At 39.6% G+C, this 19,253-nt stretch overlaps 1 protein-coding gene across 4 annotated transcripts in view; it reads left to right on the forward strand.

The window, feature by feature from the left end:
- LOC115214510 (RING-H2 finger protein ATL52-like) overlaps positions 1–19,253 on the forward strand; it is a 53,388-nt gene that overhangs the window by 28,403 nt on the left and 5,732 nt on the right. Inside the window, exons 1-3 of one of the 4 annotated variants that reach the window (XM_029783724.2) lie at positions 762–942; positions 16,129–16,147; positions 17,696–17,777. In XM_029783724.2, the coding sequence (XP_029639584.1) occupies positions 17,760–17,777 (18 nt within the window). In that variant the 5' untranslated portion in view covers positions 762–942; positions 16,129–16,147; positions 17,696–17,759. Of the gene's footprint in view, positions 1–761; positions 943–16,128; positions 16,148–16,643; positions 16,669–17,695; positions 17,778–19,253 lie in introns of those variants that run through there. The other 3 variants (XM_036505375.1, XM_036505382.1, XM_036505386.1) reach the window with 3 other exon arrangements.

The following is a 19,253-nucleotide window of genomic DNA, read 5'->3' on the forward strand; positions in this document are numbered from 1 at the left end:
ATACACATTATATATATATACAGGTCACTAATTTGAACTAATACTGCTTTCGACGCTGATAATGAATTTTGTTTTATTTGTTACCCTGCACGCGTAAGTGAAAGCAGGGTATTGTAATCACTCATCTTTCTCTGTTTGTCTGTGTGTTTACAAAATTACTGGAAAAACTGCGGAACGGATGTTCACCACATTTGGCTGAAATACTCATTGGGGGAGTGACTCAAAATGATAAACATTTGGTTTGATTATCTTAAAAAAATAATAATAATTGAACTTAGAAATTTTCCGATAAGTGGTCATATCATTTTGTTCACTCTCCTTTTCATATAAACCGCCCCTTGTCTGCATAGATTATGGTGTACCTATGCGCGTAGACACGTATGCGTACATACATACATACATACATACATACATACATACATACATACATGCATGCATACATACATACATACATACATACATACATACATACATACATACATACATTCATAGATATGCGACTGTGTGTGTGTGTGTGCACACTGATGGATACGAGGGTTTCGTTTATTTACAAGTTGATGTCTTAATTTCACCAGAGTATAAATACCTATAATGGTGATACTTAAAAACAAATTAATTCAGTTTAATTAAAAAGCATGTGTAAGCCACGCATTGTAAGCTACAGTGTAATTTGCGAAAAATTTTATCTGCGCGCTGGGTATGCATCGCCTCTCTAATGCCTTTTCTTTTTTCATTTATTTATATTTTTGTTTTAGAGAAGGTGGGTTGTGCACAGTGGGTATCGCAGGTTCTGGTTGTGGGTAAACCAATATGAGTGACGACCACTGGGGAGGCATGAGTAGATGTTTCAAGAAATCAGTCAGTTCTGAGGCCATTGAAGAAGTGATAGAAAAGAAGAACAAAGAGAATGAACATCTGTGAGGACGAGGTTTGAATGTATTGGTAAGTAACATCATGGTAATCAACCAGGTGGTCTTTTGGGGGTGGTCTATGATGTCCATCTTTGGGTCAGAAGCATTGACCCACGTGTGAGACCAGAGAGAACTCTTAAATTCACATTTATTAAACTTAAAGAAGGCATCCTGCTGTGGGCGAGTCTGAGTGCTAATTCCTGTGGTGGCATGTTTCGGTATGATTAGAGACCTATTTCTTTATTACCCACAAGGGGCTAAACACAGAGGGGACAAACAAGGACAGACATAGGTATTAAGTCGATTACATCGACCCCAGTGCGTAACTGGTACTTAATTTATCGACCCCGAAAGGATGAAAGGCAAAGTCGACCTCGGCGGAATTTGAACTCACAACGTAACGCAGACGAAATACCGCTAAGCATTTTGCCCGGCATGCTAACGTTTCTGCCAGCTCGCCGCCTATAATGTTGGGTTTTTAATGTCTGTAACTTAGCGGTTCAGGAAAAGAAAACGATAGAAAATGTACTGAAATAAAAGGAAGAAAAACGAACACTGGGATGATTAGAGACCCTCTACTCATACCGCTCACAGCAGGATGCCTTCAAGTTTAATCAATGTGAAGTTCAGAGTTCTCTCCTATGCTGTTCTTGACAACAACGTCACTAACGCCAATGACTTTTCTTTTGGTTACAAGTGTAAGTTCATAATTTAAGAATAATATCCTTATTCACTCATTCACCGCATTAAGTATGTCGCTCCGCAGTTGATTAAATACTTTTTAAGCTGAAAGAGCAGTGCTTTTATTTTTACGCTCAAATGCTTCTGCTTTCTTTGACTACAACATAGATTAGTAACAACTGGTTTGACAACGACATAGATTAGTAACAACTGGTTTGACTACAACATAGATTATTAGGCACAGGAGTGGCTGTGTGATAAGTACCTTCCTTACCAACTACATGGTTCCGGGTTCAGTCCCACTGTGTGGAACCTTGGGCAAGTGTATTCTACTATAGCCTCGGGCCGACCAAAGCCTTGTGAGCGGATTTGGTAGACGGAAACTGAAAGAAATCCGTCGTATATATGTATATATATATATATATATATATATTATATATATATGTGTGTGTGTGTGTGTGTGTGTGGTGTGTGTGTGTGTGTTTGTGTGTCTGTATTTGTCCCCCCAACATCGCTTGACAACCGATGCTGGTGTGTTTACGTCCCCGTAAATTAGCGGTTCGGCAAAAGAGACCGATAGAATAAGTACTAGGCTTCCAAAGAATAAGTCCTGGGGGTCGAATTGCTCGACTCAAGGCAGTGCTCCAGCATGGCCGCTGTCAAATGACTGAAACAAGTAAAAGAGTAACAATTGTAAGGCAGGTTTTTTTATTGGGCAGGGGTTGTTGTTGGTGGTGGAGGCACTTTTCTTACATTAACAAAAACCCCTGTTTCTGGTTTGTCACCAAACACAACTAGATTTCCGAGTTAAAAAAAAATTGCGTGGGAGACACAAAAACATAAATAATAAGGTTTGGGAAATTTAAATGATTAAATCCAAGCTAACACTAAATAAGTGCTCGAAGATCCAGTACTAACTCATGGTAGTTATTACGTATAAGCGATTGTATTTCAGTGGTGTAGCCTGAGTGCGAACAGCCCGTGCAGCTCTTGAATTTGCAGCCCCTTCAGGGTCTCCAAGCTTATACAGCCTTATAACTGGCACTCCGTCGGTTACAACGATGAGTTCCAGTTGATCCGATCAATGGAACAGCCAACTCGTGAGATTAACGAGCAGGTGGTTGAGCACTCCTCAGACACGCGTTCTCTTAACGCAGCTCTCTGAAAGATTCAGAGTAACACAGAATGTAACAAGGTACACAGGGGTACTACTTATTTTTGCCAGCTGAGTGGACTGATGCAACGTGAAATAAAGGGTCTTGCCTGAGGACACAATGTACGGCCGGGTATCGAGCGCACGTCCTTACGATTGTGAGCTGAACACTCCTGACCATTAAGCCTTCATACAGGCTTAAAACGGCCGACATAAAAATACTGTTCTCATAAAAGCGTTGCCTCATCAGTTACTCTACAGGTATTTCATTAAACTTTTATCCTGTAGGGAAGGTCCAAATTTGTTCAGTATTAGATGGTCCTACACTGCACGACCACCACCTACTATGACCCCAAGGCTTCATCTCTTTAATTCTTTCATTCGTTTCAATCATTGGACTGTGGCCATGCTGGGGCATCCCATGGGAAGGATTAGTCAATCAAATCGATCCCAGTGTTCGTTTTTCTTTCTTTTATTTCAGTACATTTTCTATCGTTTTCTTTTCCTGAACCGCTAAGTTACAGACATTAAAAACTCAACATTATTCAAGCGGTGGGGGAATGGACAAATGTATACGTGTACATTTATATCTATCTAATGTATATCTATGCGTATACGTGCGTGCGTGCGTGTGTGTGTGTGTGTGTGTGTGTGTGTGTGTGTGTGTGAAAACCTTTGTTCAAGGTGTCGTGCAGTAGTACCGAACCTAAAGCCATGTGGTTCCGAAGCAAATTTCTTTAACCACACAGCTACGTCTGCATCTAGTCACAGCCATACTTGCTTATGTAGTAATGGTTTCAAATTTTGGCACAAGGCCAGCATTTCTGGAGGCGTGAGTAAGTCGATTACATCGACCCCAGTTTTAGACTGGTACATATTTTTTCGACTTGGAAACGATGAACGGCAAGGTCGACCTCAGTGGGATTTGAACTCAAAACAACAACGGATAAAATGCCGCTTAAGCATTTTTGCCGGGCGTGCTAGCGATTCTCTCAGCTCGCTCATGTATTCTTTTCTACTCTAGGCACAAGGCCTGTAATTTTGGGCGAGGGGGCCAGTCGATTAGATCGACTCCAGTATGTAACTGGTGCTTAATTTACCAGCCCTGAAAGGATGAAAGGCAAAGTCGACCTCGGCGGAATTTGAAATCAGAACGTAAAGATAGACGGAATACTTATTTCTTTATTACCCACAAGGGGCTAAACATAGAGGGGACAGACACACGGATTAAGTCGATTGCATCGACCCCAGTGCGTAACTGGTACTTAATTTATCGACTCCGAAAGGATGAAAGGCAAAGTCAACCTCGGCGGAATTTGAAATCAGAACGTAACGGCAGACGAAATACCTATTTCTTTACTACCCACAAGGGGCTAAACACAGAGAGGACAAACAAGAGCAGACAAACGGATTAAGTCGATTGTATCGACTCCAGTGCGTAACTGGTACTTAATTTATCGACCCCGAAAGGATGAAAGGCAAAGTCGACCTCGGCGGAATTTGAACTCACAACGTAGCGGCAGACGAAATACCGCTAAGCATTTCGCCCGGCGCGCTAACGTTTCTGCCAGCTTGCCGCCTTTTCTCAGCTCGCTTATGTAATAATAGTGCAATATTGCTTAATTTTTAAAGTAGTTTGCAGCAAGTTTGTAATAATAGCAGTTATGGTGGTGATAGTAGTAGTAGTAGTAGTAGTAACAATGCCAACAGTGCTGTAATAAAATAACATCCTTGATATGACATTATATATATATGTGTATGTGTGTGTGTTTGTGCGTGTGTGCATGTGTTTGTGTGTGTGTGCGTGCGTTGCGCGCGCGCGTGTATGTGTGTGTGTGTATATATATATGTATATTGTGGCACTACGTCGGTTACGACGACGAGGGTTCTCCACCACCCCACTGCCGGAGCCTCGTGGAGCTTTAGGTGTTTTCGCTCAATAAACACTCACAACGCCTGGTCTGGGAATCGAAACCGCGATCCTCTGACCACGAGCCCGCTGCCCTCACCATTGGGCCATTGCGCCTACACACACACACACACACACACACGACATATATATATATATATATATATATATATATATATATATGTGTGTGTGTGTGTGTTTGTATGTATGTGTGAGTATATATATATATATATACATACACATGCACATACATACACATACATGCATGCACACACCGCGTACATATCTCACCACACACACACACACACACACACACACCACGCATGCGCGCGCGCACATGGCAATTTTACATGAAAGCAGCAACAATTAAAATAAAACGATGAAAAGTGGAACGTACAAAATTATTTTGTCCCTCTTAAATCACCGAAACGAATAAATAAATTCTCCGAAATAGTCGTGTGCTCATCCTTCTCTTTCAATGAACTTTCGAAATGGGCGAACGAGTACAAGTATACTGAAGATTTTCAAATATTGGTTGGATTTCGTTAGCATTTTTCGACCACACCAATTACCGTTCATATTTGGCTCATTTTTTACGTTCTGAGTTCAAATTCCGCCGAGGTCGACTTTGCCTTTTATTCTTTCGGGGTCAACAAATTAAGTACCAGTTGCGTACTGGGTTGATCTAATTGACTGGCTCCTCCCCCAAAATTTCGGGCCTTGTGCCTTGAGTTAAAAAGAATATTTCGCTCATTTAATAAGCGACCCGATATTTTTCAAAGGGAAGTAATTATAAAGCTACAGAAATATAACTTCAGACACATTAATGTTCATCAATACTTGAAGAGTATTTTCCCTTTACATTACACTAAAGATTTCTTCCATCATTATAGTTTTTTTAAATTTTTTTTTTAAAACTGGTTCAAGATGTGAGGTTGGTGCTTGTTCGCCTGTATGGTAAGACAGACCTGCATGACTCCCAGTTTGAATGGTGGTGATAATCCTGAGATGAAGCACCCAAGTTCTAATACTAGTCAATCGATCCAGTTGACTAAGACTCATATCAGTGAACGGAGTCGATGCGTTGTAAAGTCATCAAGAGGAAGGCTCCAAAACGGTCCGCATTCTCTCCTGATGCCCCCCGAAATCCATTGCCGTCCTTTTTGAGGATCTTTCGATTGATAATATTTGCACAAACAAGATGTTTCCAAGTTCCTAATCTCTCAACTGAATAGTTTTAGCGCAGGCGTGACTGTGTAGTAAGAAGCTTGCTTCCCAACCACATAGTTCCAGGTTTAGTCCCACTGATACCTTGGGCTAAGGTCTTCTATTATAGCCTCTGGTCCATCAAAACCTTGTGTGTGGATTTAGTAGACGAAGGCTGAAAGAATCCCATCATATATATATATATATATATATATATATATATATATATTGACCGCGTGTGTATCGTTGGTGATTTTTTCCTCCGTCTTCCCTTCCTTGGTTCTTTCCTTTTCCTATGTTTCTGACGAAGAGCTCTGCTCGAAACGTTGAATCCTTCTTTCTTTCCTTTCCTGAGCGTCCAATAACACTATACTTGTTCCACGTCCTCGCGTTGTTGTGTTTTCTCTTTGTGCTTTCATGTTTGGATTAACTATATATATATATATATATATATATATATATATAGATATATATATATATATATATATATATATATAATATATATATATATATATATATATGTGATATGATATGATATACGCCACCCACACACAACACATATGCCGTATATACCAGCGTACAGGACGGAATTTGAACTTTAAAAAAATCACCCCAAAGCTAGGGGTCGTCTTATATACCCCTTATAACATCTGAACCTTAGCTTCCTGTGGTTTAGAGTAGCATTAATGTCAATGGAGAACAGTGTAAAGAACTTGCATAGACCCTTTGGTTCTACAGTGCTGTGTTTTCTTCTAATACTTGCACATATTGATGGAGAAAACTGTAAAACACTTACATAGATCTTATGGTTCTGCAACTCAGTATTTTCTACTGATACTTACACTTACGTTTCGGAAGCTAGATTAATAGTAAGATTATATTAAAATATCAGCACACCAAACTTAGCGAACAGACACAGTTGCTATTTGCAACAGCTGACGAACAGAAAATGTAAACAATCAGCCTGTTCAGTTGGGTCCCAGGGTCCGTTCTGTTTACACTGCCGCCTTAGAGCGCTCTCTCATACAGCTTTCAGCCAGCCGAGGGCTTTCAGAACAAGTGTAGTTTACGGTAGCTAACTTAGCTGTTACAGTAGATTAGCAGCATGTACCAGTACCTTCTGTGACCTGACCAGTTCGTGTCTGTCAAACCAATCGCAATAAGCCTTACAGTTACCGGTTACTTTTAAAGATTTACAGACAGGGTTTCTTGAAAAGGCTTAAGTTGTCACTCTTTCATAAGCAACTACTTTCACTGGGCGAACATTAATTTCCAGCAACTGTAAGACCCACACATAGCTCCAAGTGATAAACGAAGTGAATATGAATCTGGTTTCAAACTGAACGTGGTAGCTTACGTCAAGTCCCATAACAACTGTGCTTCTGTGATAAATTTTAAACAGTTAAGACTTCAGAATTGTTGCATACAACGTTTACTGATTGAAACATAGTAAAATTGCTATTGAAACACACAAAAAAGCAGAGACTTCAGAGGCCGCTGGGGAAGCTACAGCTTACCCGGCCTCTTTATGAAGAATGCGCCTAACCGTAACCCTATTTTTCACGAAAACGTGGGGTAGTTTTATATAGCAAGTAGAGCTCAAAACACACATTTTAAATAGAAATCCTGGGGGTCGTCTTGTACACCCAGTCGTATTATATATATAATAAAGGGTAAAATTAATTAATCAATTAATATTTAATAATTTTACCAAGTAGTTCGGTATGTTAAAAGAACCGTTATCGGTAACCTTATACAAAAATTCTATAATTATAAGCATAATCATAATTCTTTCTTTTCTTTCCTGAGCGTCCGATAACACTATACTTGTTCTACGTCCTCGCGTTGTTGTGTTTTCTCTTTGTTCATGTTTGTATTAATTATATATATATATATATACACGAGAGTAATTCCAAAAATAAGGTCTCCAAAGCTTTGTGAACGCAGGGAAACTTTGCGTGCGGCTATTGGTAACACTGTTGTGTTTGTTTGTTGTGTATGCGCCTGCGCCTGCCCCTGCGCGTGTCTCGCTGCTACGCTCAGTCTTGGCTTGGCAATCGTATCTGATAGACCTCCCGATTGACGCTACCACCAGGTGTGAAGTTCGCGCAGTTATTCGGTTTTTGAGCTCAAAAGGCATTAAACCGATTGAAATTCATCGACAATTAACGGAAGTGTATGACGAGATGTGCATGGATGTCAAAAATGTCCGCAAGTGGTGTAGCGAGTTTGCAGCTGGTCATACTGAAATTTATAAGGAAGAAAGAAGCGGGCGACCATCAATTTCTGACGAGACAATCATGAAGGTTGAGCAAATCCTGCGTGAAAATCGGCGGATCACTCTGGATGACCTCTGCATTTTGGTTCCTGAGGTTTCCCGGAGCACCATTCATAGGGTTTTGAGTGAAAAGTTGCAATATCGGAAGACGTGCGCAAGATGGGTCCCACGAATGCTCACAGAAGACCATAAACGGTAACCCACCTTATAGTCCGGACTTGGCACCCAGTGACTATTACCTGTTCCCTAAGTTGGAGGAACATTTGGTCGGAACGCGCTTCAGCAACAACGACGAGGAGATAGATGAGGTTCACCGCTCCTCAACGACATGGTGGTGAGCTGGTATGACATGGGCATACAACAACTAATCCAGCGCCTACAAAAAATGCATCGACCGAAATGGCGATTACGTAGAAAAATAGATAAATGTTCAATAGATAAATGTTCAAACTTTAAAATGATCTAGACATCATTGACAATAAACGTTTCTGCGGTTTCTAAATAGTTTTGGAGACATTACTTTTGCGTTTAACCGTGGTGAATGCCACATCGATATCCTTCCCTATTCTACTAATCACAGTTCAATATTGATAGAATTTAGACAGAGGTTCTCAATGTGGGTGGTACTGTCCCTCAAGGGGGTGCTGGGCATGTCGAAGGGTGTGTTAGGCTTTAGGGATCGGTGAGGGGGCGGTGAAGTAACATAATTAATATACTAAATTCATAATTATATTATACATGATAAAACTAGTAATGGTTATTAAAATAAAACGAGATCTGATCAGGTACAAGGAAGTCATTAACTTGCAATGTTTAAAATATATTTACAATTTTCGCCTTACCTAGTTTTATATAATTTCACTGTTAATGGGTTATAAAGCATATTTTTAGAGAAAAATATATATATATTATCATCTATGTTAAGTTAGCTTAGTCGTGACACTTCACTCGTCACATAGGTAGGCGCTAAGCATAACAACTATTTAAGGGGTCAACCATCAAATGACTAAATATGTATGTATGTATGTATGTATGTATGCATGTATGTATGTATGTATGTATGTATGTATGTATGTATGTATGTATGTATGTATGTATGTATGTATATGTATGTATGTATGTATGTATGTATGTATGTATGTGTAGATTTGTATGTTTTATGTATGTATTCTCATGAATATAGTTGCATATCTAGACATGCTCATATGTATTTAAATGATAAAGTTCTGGAAAGGTTTACAGATTTTTACAGTTCCAGTGATGGATTGGATCTGTAGTCTTCGATTTAGCTTTCTCCTTTCTGGTTTTGAGAAACCTAATTTCTCACGATTGGTATTTAGGCAGTGTGTTACATATCCCAGGGCCCCAATAATTAAAGGTATAAGCATGAAATTGTAATCAAGATAGAGTAACTGCAGATTTCTCAATCGTTCAGCATAGGTGTTCTCTTTTTTCACTGATTTTCAGCTTATTGTTAACATCCGCTGGGCAGCTAATTTCCACAACTGTGCACAGTATCTCTTCTCAATCCCAAATCATTATATCAGGTCTGTTGTGCTTACATTTTATTGAGCTCTTCACAGGTACATTCCACCAATATTCCTTTTTATTATGAGTGGCTATAGCTTCTACCATATTGTAGGTTCTTATTTCTTTGTCTTCGGGATTATCCTTCGCAGTAAAATGATTTAATTCTGGATACAGATCGTTCCAATATGATTTCAATAATTTCATATAGCCAACAGTGGGGTTTTGTTTTGCTTCTTCGTAGCAGTTAAATAGTTCCTTATTCAATTCATAACACCAAGAGAAATGAGGTTGTAGTTATGGTTTCTTCTATAACTACACCTAGAAAGAAATTGTTTACCCATTGAGTTGTTGTTTTCGTTCTGTTTCACGATTGTGTTGTTGATGTGTCCAGTCACGTTGTTTGTAGAAACTCTCTGCATGCTAAATTCAAGTTTCAGTCGAAAATCACTACAATCGTGAATAAAAGGCTCCCTCAGTTAATTCATCTGAAGATTAACCAGTTATTTGACAAGGCTCCAATGTTGAAGCTCCCAAGTTGGAGATAGTATTCATCGTACTTTCAATAAATAGTCTCCCACGCTAAATACACGACTTGTCTCTTCGAATGTTTCGTGTATGTATGTATGTATGTGTGTGTGTGTGTGCGCATGTATGCATATACATATGTATGTTATATATATATATATATATATATATATATATATATAACATTTATGTAGTAGTGGCTTCATGCAGGCGTAGCATGGATTCGATCCTCGATAGCCAAATTTCAATTAACAGTTCAACAACACTTTTCTCACGGTAAAACAATAGTTTTTCTGTGAGTGACAGCAGTTACATTTGCCAGATACTTTCGCTAAGCAGAATAATGTCTTTGCCACTTGACCTTTCTAATCTCTCCTAGGCCACCAAAAGCTCGAATACAGATAACAGACCCCTAACGAAATCTGTTGTTCTCAACAATATGTCTATTCTTCTAGCTGGTTTTGGATATTTATAAAAACTAGAAATTGGTAAGGCAAAATCAAGAGCGACCATCAGTTAGTGAACGGAGACCAACTAGAGTGATGGCCACAAGCAGGCGGCCACCACTAAAGACAAACGGCCAGTGGGAGAGAAAAGGTTACAACCAGCCAACTATGAGACACAATTTCCCTCGACTCTATAACTTTTGCTAGCTCAATTCTTTTTTTCTGTTATAACATCATTCTATCCCTATTTGTGAATTACTACTATGAGAACGTATACACACATACCGGCCGAAATTAACTCTTTTTATCTCGCATGCTTTTCCATTTACTAATTATACATACCAACCCGTCGTGGTTTTGGATATATACAAAGTAACGGTGAATACATATTCCTTTACAACTTCGATCACTGTTCTTCGTTCATCTTGCACACCTGCAACAGCAACACTAGTTACAATCGCTAACTGCCAACTCCAATATATATCATAATACAAACCAACTGGCAACCAACATCTTAACCAACCAACTTCATTACCGTTATATATATATATATATATAGGATCGTTTGTAGAAATACATAAATCCGGAGGTGAAGCACACTTTAAGATGTAGAGCAGTTAATATTGTAGTGGGGTAGACCGGTTTGTGGGGTTACTCTGGGTTTCTCGTTCATAAGGGGTTTAGTCTTTCGGCGTATCTTGAGACCTTAAACTCTGCTGCTGGCCTGAGACCTCTTTAAAATATAGAGTAAAACTATAGGTGATTATCTCCCTTTGCCATTGTCCATCTTGCAGTCACTAAAGAACCACGAAGGTAAACGATTGTCTCCCTTCGGCTTTGGCTATTGGTTTCCGGCTGTGGTGCCGCCATGAGGATTCCAAAAATCCAACAGGTATTTTCTAAAATGCAGGCATGGTCCGAAAATCTCCTGCCTGCTGGCCTTTTGGAATCCGCATGGCGTGACCACAGTTGGAAGCCAATAGCCAAGGCCGAAGGGAAACAATCGTTTACCTTTGTGGTGCTTTAGTGACCGCAAGATGGTAGCGCTGCCGAAGATCGACGGACAATGGCAAAGGGAGATAACCAACTAGGATTTTACCCTTAAAAACGAGGTTTTTCTCCCTCCATATTTTATAGCGGTCTCAAGGCTAGCAGTGTTTGGGGTTTGAAGACATGCCATAAAGCAGGAAATCCAGGGTAACTCCATAAACCGGTTTACCCCCTATAATATATATATAGGCGTAGGAGTGGCTGTGTGGTAAGTAGCTTGCTTACTGTACATACGTTTGTTAGTTGCTTCCACACTGAATACTGTCAAGACGTGCTTTTGTAGCCGTCCTGATTTGAAGAAATATTGAAGGCGCAACTGTAAGTTAGGCATCTGTTTTTTTGGGGGGGATTCAGTTGGGTTTTGTTGTTTAATATTGTTTTTATTTTTTCGAATAAGAGATCCTCACTGGGCCCCTGGACATATGTCTGCCTGTAGTCGCGCTAAGTGACTCACTTAGCTGCGAGAATTGTTTGGTGGACGTGTCTCGCTACCAAAATTTGTGAAAATTTTGAAAATTCGACCGATTTGTGGAGGATTTTTTGTGTGTTCCTGCTGCTGCTGTGACCTGGAGTATCTGTGTGGAGTACCATATTTTGGAATACCTATGGGCCAGTATTACCAAGTGGCCGGAATTGTGTTGCCGTAACTTGAACTGTCTTCTTTCGTTGTTTTTCTTTGCTCTGTCTTTCTGCTCTTTTTGTTTAGACTCTTTGTTTGAACTATTTTTTGAACTCTCTTTTCTGCAAGCATGAGAAAAAAAGGCAAATACTGCGTTGGAGTGGGAGATTGTACCCCCCAAAAAGTGGGTAAAAGACTTCAACGAGAGAACGGTGGTGTTGAGGACATATTCCAAGTCTCTCGACACCATCACTGTGTTCCCTTAACTTGAGATTGAAAAGGAGTTGGCAGAATATCTGCCAACTATTAAGTTTATTGCAAGGGGTGTCAAGTATGCGACGGTGTGGTTGCTATTTGATACTCCTGAGGAAGCTCACAATTTTGCGAGCCAGCCCTTAGAAGGGCAAAAAATTCTGCTTCTTCCCACATATGGTGAGAAGAAATTAACAAGAGCTTGGGTCCGTGGGCTGCCACCCGGGGTAGAACTCTAGTGGATAGAAGACACTACCCGCCGGGGTCTGGGTGGCAGCGGAGCCAAGCTCCTAAATATTAAAATTCTGCCTGCGGTTGATTGGGTGGGATCAAAAACGGTTTTGACCCTGTGGACCCAATCAGCCAATAATCTGGTTTTCCCAGATTTTTTTAGAATGGCCGGTTCTAGGTATCCGGTGATTCTTGAGGGACGCCCCCCCACCCACCAAGTGTCACCTGTACCTGGAACCAGGCCACATTAAAAAGAACTGTCCCCAGGACCAAGGTAAGGTCCTGGAACAGTTAATAAAAGTAGCGGCCCCTGCTCTCCCATTGGAGGGAGAGATGGAGGCAGTCGAGGAAGTGGAGACCTCCTCGAAAAAAAGAAAGAAACGAAAGAAGGTGAGCAACAATGCTACGGGAGGGTGTGGTACCTCCGGATAAAGCGGGGGTACCTCACCCTCTCGTAGCAAAGGGGAGAAAAAGAAAAAAAGAAAAAGAATGGGACATTGCCGGCGGTTGATGGTACACTGCCAGCATGCCCTGAAACTTTGTCGGTGGGAAATGTGCTCCCGACAGAGGAAACGGTGGCCCCTCCCAGAGCGACGAGAGATGATTTTGCTATCTTCCTACATAAGGGAGGGGCAATACAGAACTTCTTAAGGAAGCTAGAGGGCCGGAGGGAAGAGCCCATGCCCTGGACTGAAGACCCGGATTGGCCTCCACAGGTGACTACGGAGGTCATATCGGAAGTCGATATGTTCAGGGTGTTGGGCTCCTTCCCGAAGGACCAGTTTAGGTTCGCCATCTGGGGCCCCGACCTGGAGCTGGAGCATTGCCTGCGGGAGGCATACAGCATGGTCGGGGAGGAAGGATAAAGAAGCTTTAATGCCTAAAATGTTTATTGTATGTTATTGTTTGTAAGAGGCTCAGTGCCTCAATTTATAATGGACTATTAAGTCCAGTAATTGTAAGAACTGAGGTAAGAGGTTTAATACCTCGTTTTGTTTTTTGAAGAACAATGTTTTAAATAAGCAGAAGACTGGCGGGCGTCTTTTGCTCCTCTCATTAATATCATAATTTCGTTTATCATTTCATCTCATTAATGTAACGTCCAGCCCGCAGCTACATCTATGTAATGCCCTTGTGGCAAACTATATGAATAAAAGTAGCTTGCTTACCAACTACATGGTTCTGGGTTCAGTCCCACTGCGTGGCACCTTGGGCAAGTGTATTCTACTATAGCCTCGGGTCGACCAAAGCCTTGTGAGGGGATTTGGTAGACGGAAACTGAAAGAAGCCCGTCGTATATATGTATACATATATATATATATATGCCTGTGCTTGTTCTCCAACATCGCTTGACAAACGATGCTGGTGTGTTTACGTACCCGTCACTTAGCGGTTCGGCAAAAGGGCCCGATAGAATAAGTACTAGGCTTACAAAGAATAAGTCCTGGGGTCGATTTGCTCGACTAGAGGCAGTGCTCCAGCATGGCCACAGTCAGATGAGTGAAACAAGTAAAAGAGTAAAGGAGTATATATATATATATATATATATATATATATATATATATATGTGTGTGTTTCTTTATTACTCACAAGGGGCTAAACATAGAGGGGACAAACAAGGACAGACAAACGGATTAAGTCGATTACATCGACTCCAGTGCGTAACTGGTACTTAATTTATCGAATCCGAAAGGATGAAAGGCAAAGTCGACCTCGGTGAAATTATATATATATATATCAATTAGAGAAGAACCAACCTTTTATCTATTCAACAATGAAATAACAATGATATAATTAAATTATACCAGACAGAAAAAAAAGGTAATCTTAACCTGCATCTATTCAAATTAAACAGCATATATATTTTCCTATGCGGCTAGCGCTGTTACCGGACTTACAGAGAACTTAGAAATATATTAAGGTTACCTCTTTTTCTATATAGTATAATCTAATTGTGAAGGTGCATGGCTCAGTGGTTAGAGCGTCGAGCTTACGATCGTGAGGTTGTGAGTTCGAATCCTGGACCGGGCTGCGTGTTGTGTTCTTGAGTAAGACACTTTATTTCACGTTGCTCCAGTTAACTCAGTTGTAGAAATGAGTTGTGACGTCACAGGTGCCAAGCTGTATCTGCTTTTGCCTTTCCCTTGGATAACATTGGTGGCGTGGAGAGGGGAAGCCGGTATGCATGGGCGACTGCTGGTCTTCCATAAACAACCTTGCCCGGACTTGTGCCTGGGAGGGTAATCCGACAGTCAGTCATGACCGAAGGGGGTCTCAATAATTTAATTATATCATTGTTATTTCATTGTTGAATAGATAAAAGGTTGGTTCTTCTCTAATTTATATACATATATATTATATTTTGTGAAATTTGATTTAGTATTACTAAATTCGATTTTTCCCTGTAAGTTTGGAATAATATTCCCTAATATTATTATCTATTATATAAAATCCGTTCTGTCTGTATGTGTGTGTGCCTTCTAGGATCTCGGGCATTCCCTCCATCCGATTGCGCTCAAATTTGATATGTAGATACCGACGGTATCAGGCCGTTTATAAGTCTTGAAAATATTACAAAAATCGATTCCAGATGAGAATGCAATCGATAAAGCTGTGGGAACGTGCATTTGTACGCGCAAGTACATCAGCTGTTGCGATCGATACTACGCGTACGCGAGAAAAATGCACGTGCAGTTTGCGCAAAAAAAGCCGGCTGACTTGAAATAATGCCACAAAATGCAGTATATTTAAGAGACCAAAAACGTAAGATGCAAAAGAGATATTTTCGTCAAACTTGGCAAGAAGGAAGGAAAGACTATTTGGTTTTTTTTTGCCTTGATTTCGTTTAACAAGACCAAAAATTTTATTGAAATAAAGGCATGCTTAATTATTTTTTAATGAAAAGAAAACACTGATTGCTTTTACTCAGCAGATATGATTCAACACCGTCCATTGGACGGGGGGGGGGCGTTTTGCTCGTATAATATATAAGTATGTATGTATGTATGACATACATATGTATATGCATACATGCACACAAACAAACACACATACACACACACGAAAGTGAAGCGAATTGGTCTCAACCAGGAATCGAAATTGTTTCACGGATATAGCAGTTAATGACACTTAATTTTTTTTTTTTCACAATTTTGACAATACGTCAATGTAAATAGAATTGACTGATCTCTAATTGCTTTTCATTCACCAACAGAAAAATGGTTTCATCTTTGAATAAACAAGCTTACAATATAAATAGTCGTTTTCCTTACATTAATGCGCTGACGAGTTAAACCATATATCCGGTTGTGTGATTTTGTATTACTTATTTTTTCAGATTTACATTGACGACTAAGGTAAATGTCAGTTTTTCTTTTTTTAATACAAAACTTCATTCTTTTCAAACATTAACCTGCATCTATTCAAATTAAACAGCATATATATTTTCCCATGCGGCTAACCCTGTTGCCAGACTTACAGATACTTAGAAATATATTAAGGTTACCTTTTTTTTTTTTTTTTTTCCTCACGAATACTTATTGTAAAATGGCTGGACAAAACTTTGGAAATTAACTTCTCACAATATTTCAAAATTCCTAGCGAATCGGGTTGGGGATCTCCTCAAAGGTTCAGAGCTTCTACGAACGCCATGTAAACCAGAACTACCTGTTCCATGGTTAGCGACTAACCTGACTCCCCGATTTGAGTAGATTGGTACTCTTGTGTGGAGGGTGTTTGGACACCGAGTAGAACTAATTTCACGATCTGTGAACGAGCGCCTTGTGGGCTAACGGTCATTCAGTTGGGTAAGGCATTGGAGAACCACCCTACTATCTCTGCCAAGAAGACGCTACGTGGAAGTCAGAACGAAGTAACGGTATGGCTTCATCTGATAGCAGAACTCTCGACGGTTTCGTTATTAGCCGCAAGGGCCCAAATATAAAGGGGGACAAACAAGGACAGACAGGACACCACAGAGGGGACAATACATAGAACGAATATGATGAGACGATTATACAATAATGGGGTTATGAATGGCTGCATGCGCCCCTCATCACATGCATTACCATTAATCTTTTTAAACTGTCCGTTTTTATCATGTATATACATAACCATTATCATCAATCATTACAATTATTTGAACCGGTATATGTTCTCTAAAATGTTTTATTTTCGATATTATTAAACATAACATAAAACACTTCTTTTTCCTGTCGATTTGACATACTTAACGATAGCAGAACTCTCGCATAATCGTTGTAGTGTCATCAACGCTCTGCAAAAAAAAAAAAAAAAAAAATACATGACGACTGCTGGCCCAAAGATTCGGAGTCTTTCATACCAGAGGTGTCGCTCTGTTTTGTCTTTGCGTTACTGGTAGTATAACTGACGCGCAATGCATTTTTTTTTTAAGTTGCATTCCATTCCTCTGAGCCCTAAATGACTCTATAAATCAACGGTGGTGTCAGCTCACGTTTAGCTAACTACCATTCACATCGTTAGGTAAGAGGGCAAGAAAGTGATGTTGACCGATGGGGCGGTTAACATCGCTTTCATGACTCATTTTCACCCCTTTTTTACCTTATCATACGCTTATGGTTTTTTTTTTGTGTTTTGTGTCTTCATGTATTGTAATTTCCCACCTTTATGGTGAATAAAAAAAAAAAAATCACCATTCACATCGTTAATTTTCTTTTGCTTATGGCCATTAGTTGTCATTATGCCTTAATGTTTTCTTTTTCAGTCGTTTTCTATTTCAAAGTATTTTCATAGTAAGCCCCATCCCCCCCCTATCTACTTCCCTTTCCCCAACTAAAAAGCATTTAAAAATTTCACGTTAAATTACCAGTTAATATTATTGAAAACCTGGAATAAAACTGAATATCTCCTTTCTTCATTTGTAGCCCTGAACAAAACGAAATTTTATTAGCAAGTATTGCGTGCTAACATACAGTTTTCCCAGTAAACATGGCTTCTGGATTTTCGGTTCGTATTCTAAAATATTTTCTCTGAATATTATAATGGGTGAAACTATACGATACATACTCGATACCACAGCAGGGATCGGAATGAAGACTAAGTTTTTATCGTGTGCTTGAAATCCATTTATCAATTGCTGACTTTTTTCATTTCTTTTAAATATCAGTTAAAATATTTAAGCATGTGCAAAATTGAGTTTTCCCACATATTCGTTCAAGTGTGGAATTTTTTCACCTGACTTTTTTTTTTTTTTTTTTTTTTTTTTTTTTTTTTTTTTTTTTTTGCACCCTCCCCTCCATTTCAAGAGCTCGGATTTTTTTTTTTTTTAGCATTAAAGATTTACGCTAAACTTAAACAACTTTTTTAATTTAAAAAAAAAAGTGAAACTAAAGGCTGTAAATATTTATAGCTGCATGTAATAAGCTTTGATCTTTCATGAAACTTCGCTATTATCAATCTTGACCAGACTTCAGTCATCCAGATGCAATACATAGTCTCGCACCCGGACCTCTCCTTTGTGTGTGCATATACATACGGCGGGCGTCTTTCGGTTTCCGTTTACCAAATCCACTCAAGCTTTGGTCAGCGCGAGGCTCTAGTAAAATACTTGTTTCTCAACCACATGGCTCCTTGGGCAAGCTTCCAATCGCATAGTTTCATGTGACTTATATGCACCTTTTAGCATTTTACTAGATTGTTATAATGGATCCCTAAAAGAGGGAGAAGTACGTGTCTTAATTTTTGGAAAGGGGTTCCGGACATGTTAAGCTTAGGACGTCGGATTCAAGGAGCTGAGTCTATCTGCATAAAATTTCAACTACGTTGTTATTTGAGGGCTTAGTATGAATCGAAGCCTAAACTAATTGAATTTTGTTTAAAGTGAACCAATATGTCGCTCACTTTAGAGTATTTTATTTAATGTATCAGAAGTGCTTTATAAAATCTTAACTGAAAAATTTCTATCGATCACTAGATTTTAAAAACTGAATTCATGTTGAGAATTATTTCCGTTCTTACTCTAGGAGTCCATTTAACTGGGCGGGGTATATAAACACGTGATCGACATCGTGTTATACATCGCTAGTCACAATGCATTTTGCATCGCTTTAGCTTTCCAGCGATGTCACCCCGCTGGCTAGGTGAGCAGACAAGATACCCTCTGATCGGAAGGCTAGTCTATGACAGGATTGCTCATTTTCATCTGGGTGGACTGGAGTAACGTGAAATGAAGTGTTTTTCTTAAGAGCACAATACGCACGCAACTCGGTCTGGGAATCGAACCCACAATTGTTACTCGCTCAACTTCAAGAAGTAATCAATTGGATTCGTTAACCTAAATCAGTTGGTCATCCAATCTGTATAATCTGTATAATTCGTTGATTCAATAATCCCGCGTTCGGAATAGGATTGGTTTCCTTGAATTGTATGAGCATTCACTTGTGTTCCTACACTACAGTTTATAGGTTTTACGTGTTGAAATAA

This window comes from Octopus sinensis, linkage group LG1 (genome assembly GCF_006345805.1).
Source record: "Octopus sinensis linkage group LG1, ASM634580v1, whole genome shotgun sequence".
Taxonomy (NCBI): domain Eukaryota; kingdom Metazoa; phylum Mollusca; class Cephalopoda; order Octopoda; family Octopodidae; genus Octopus; species Octopus sinensis.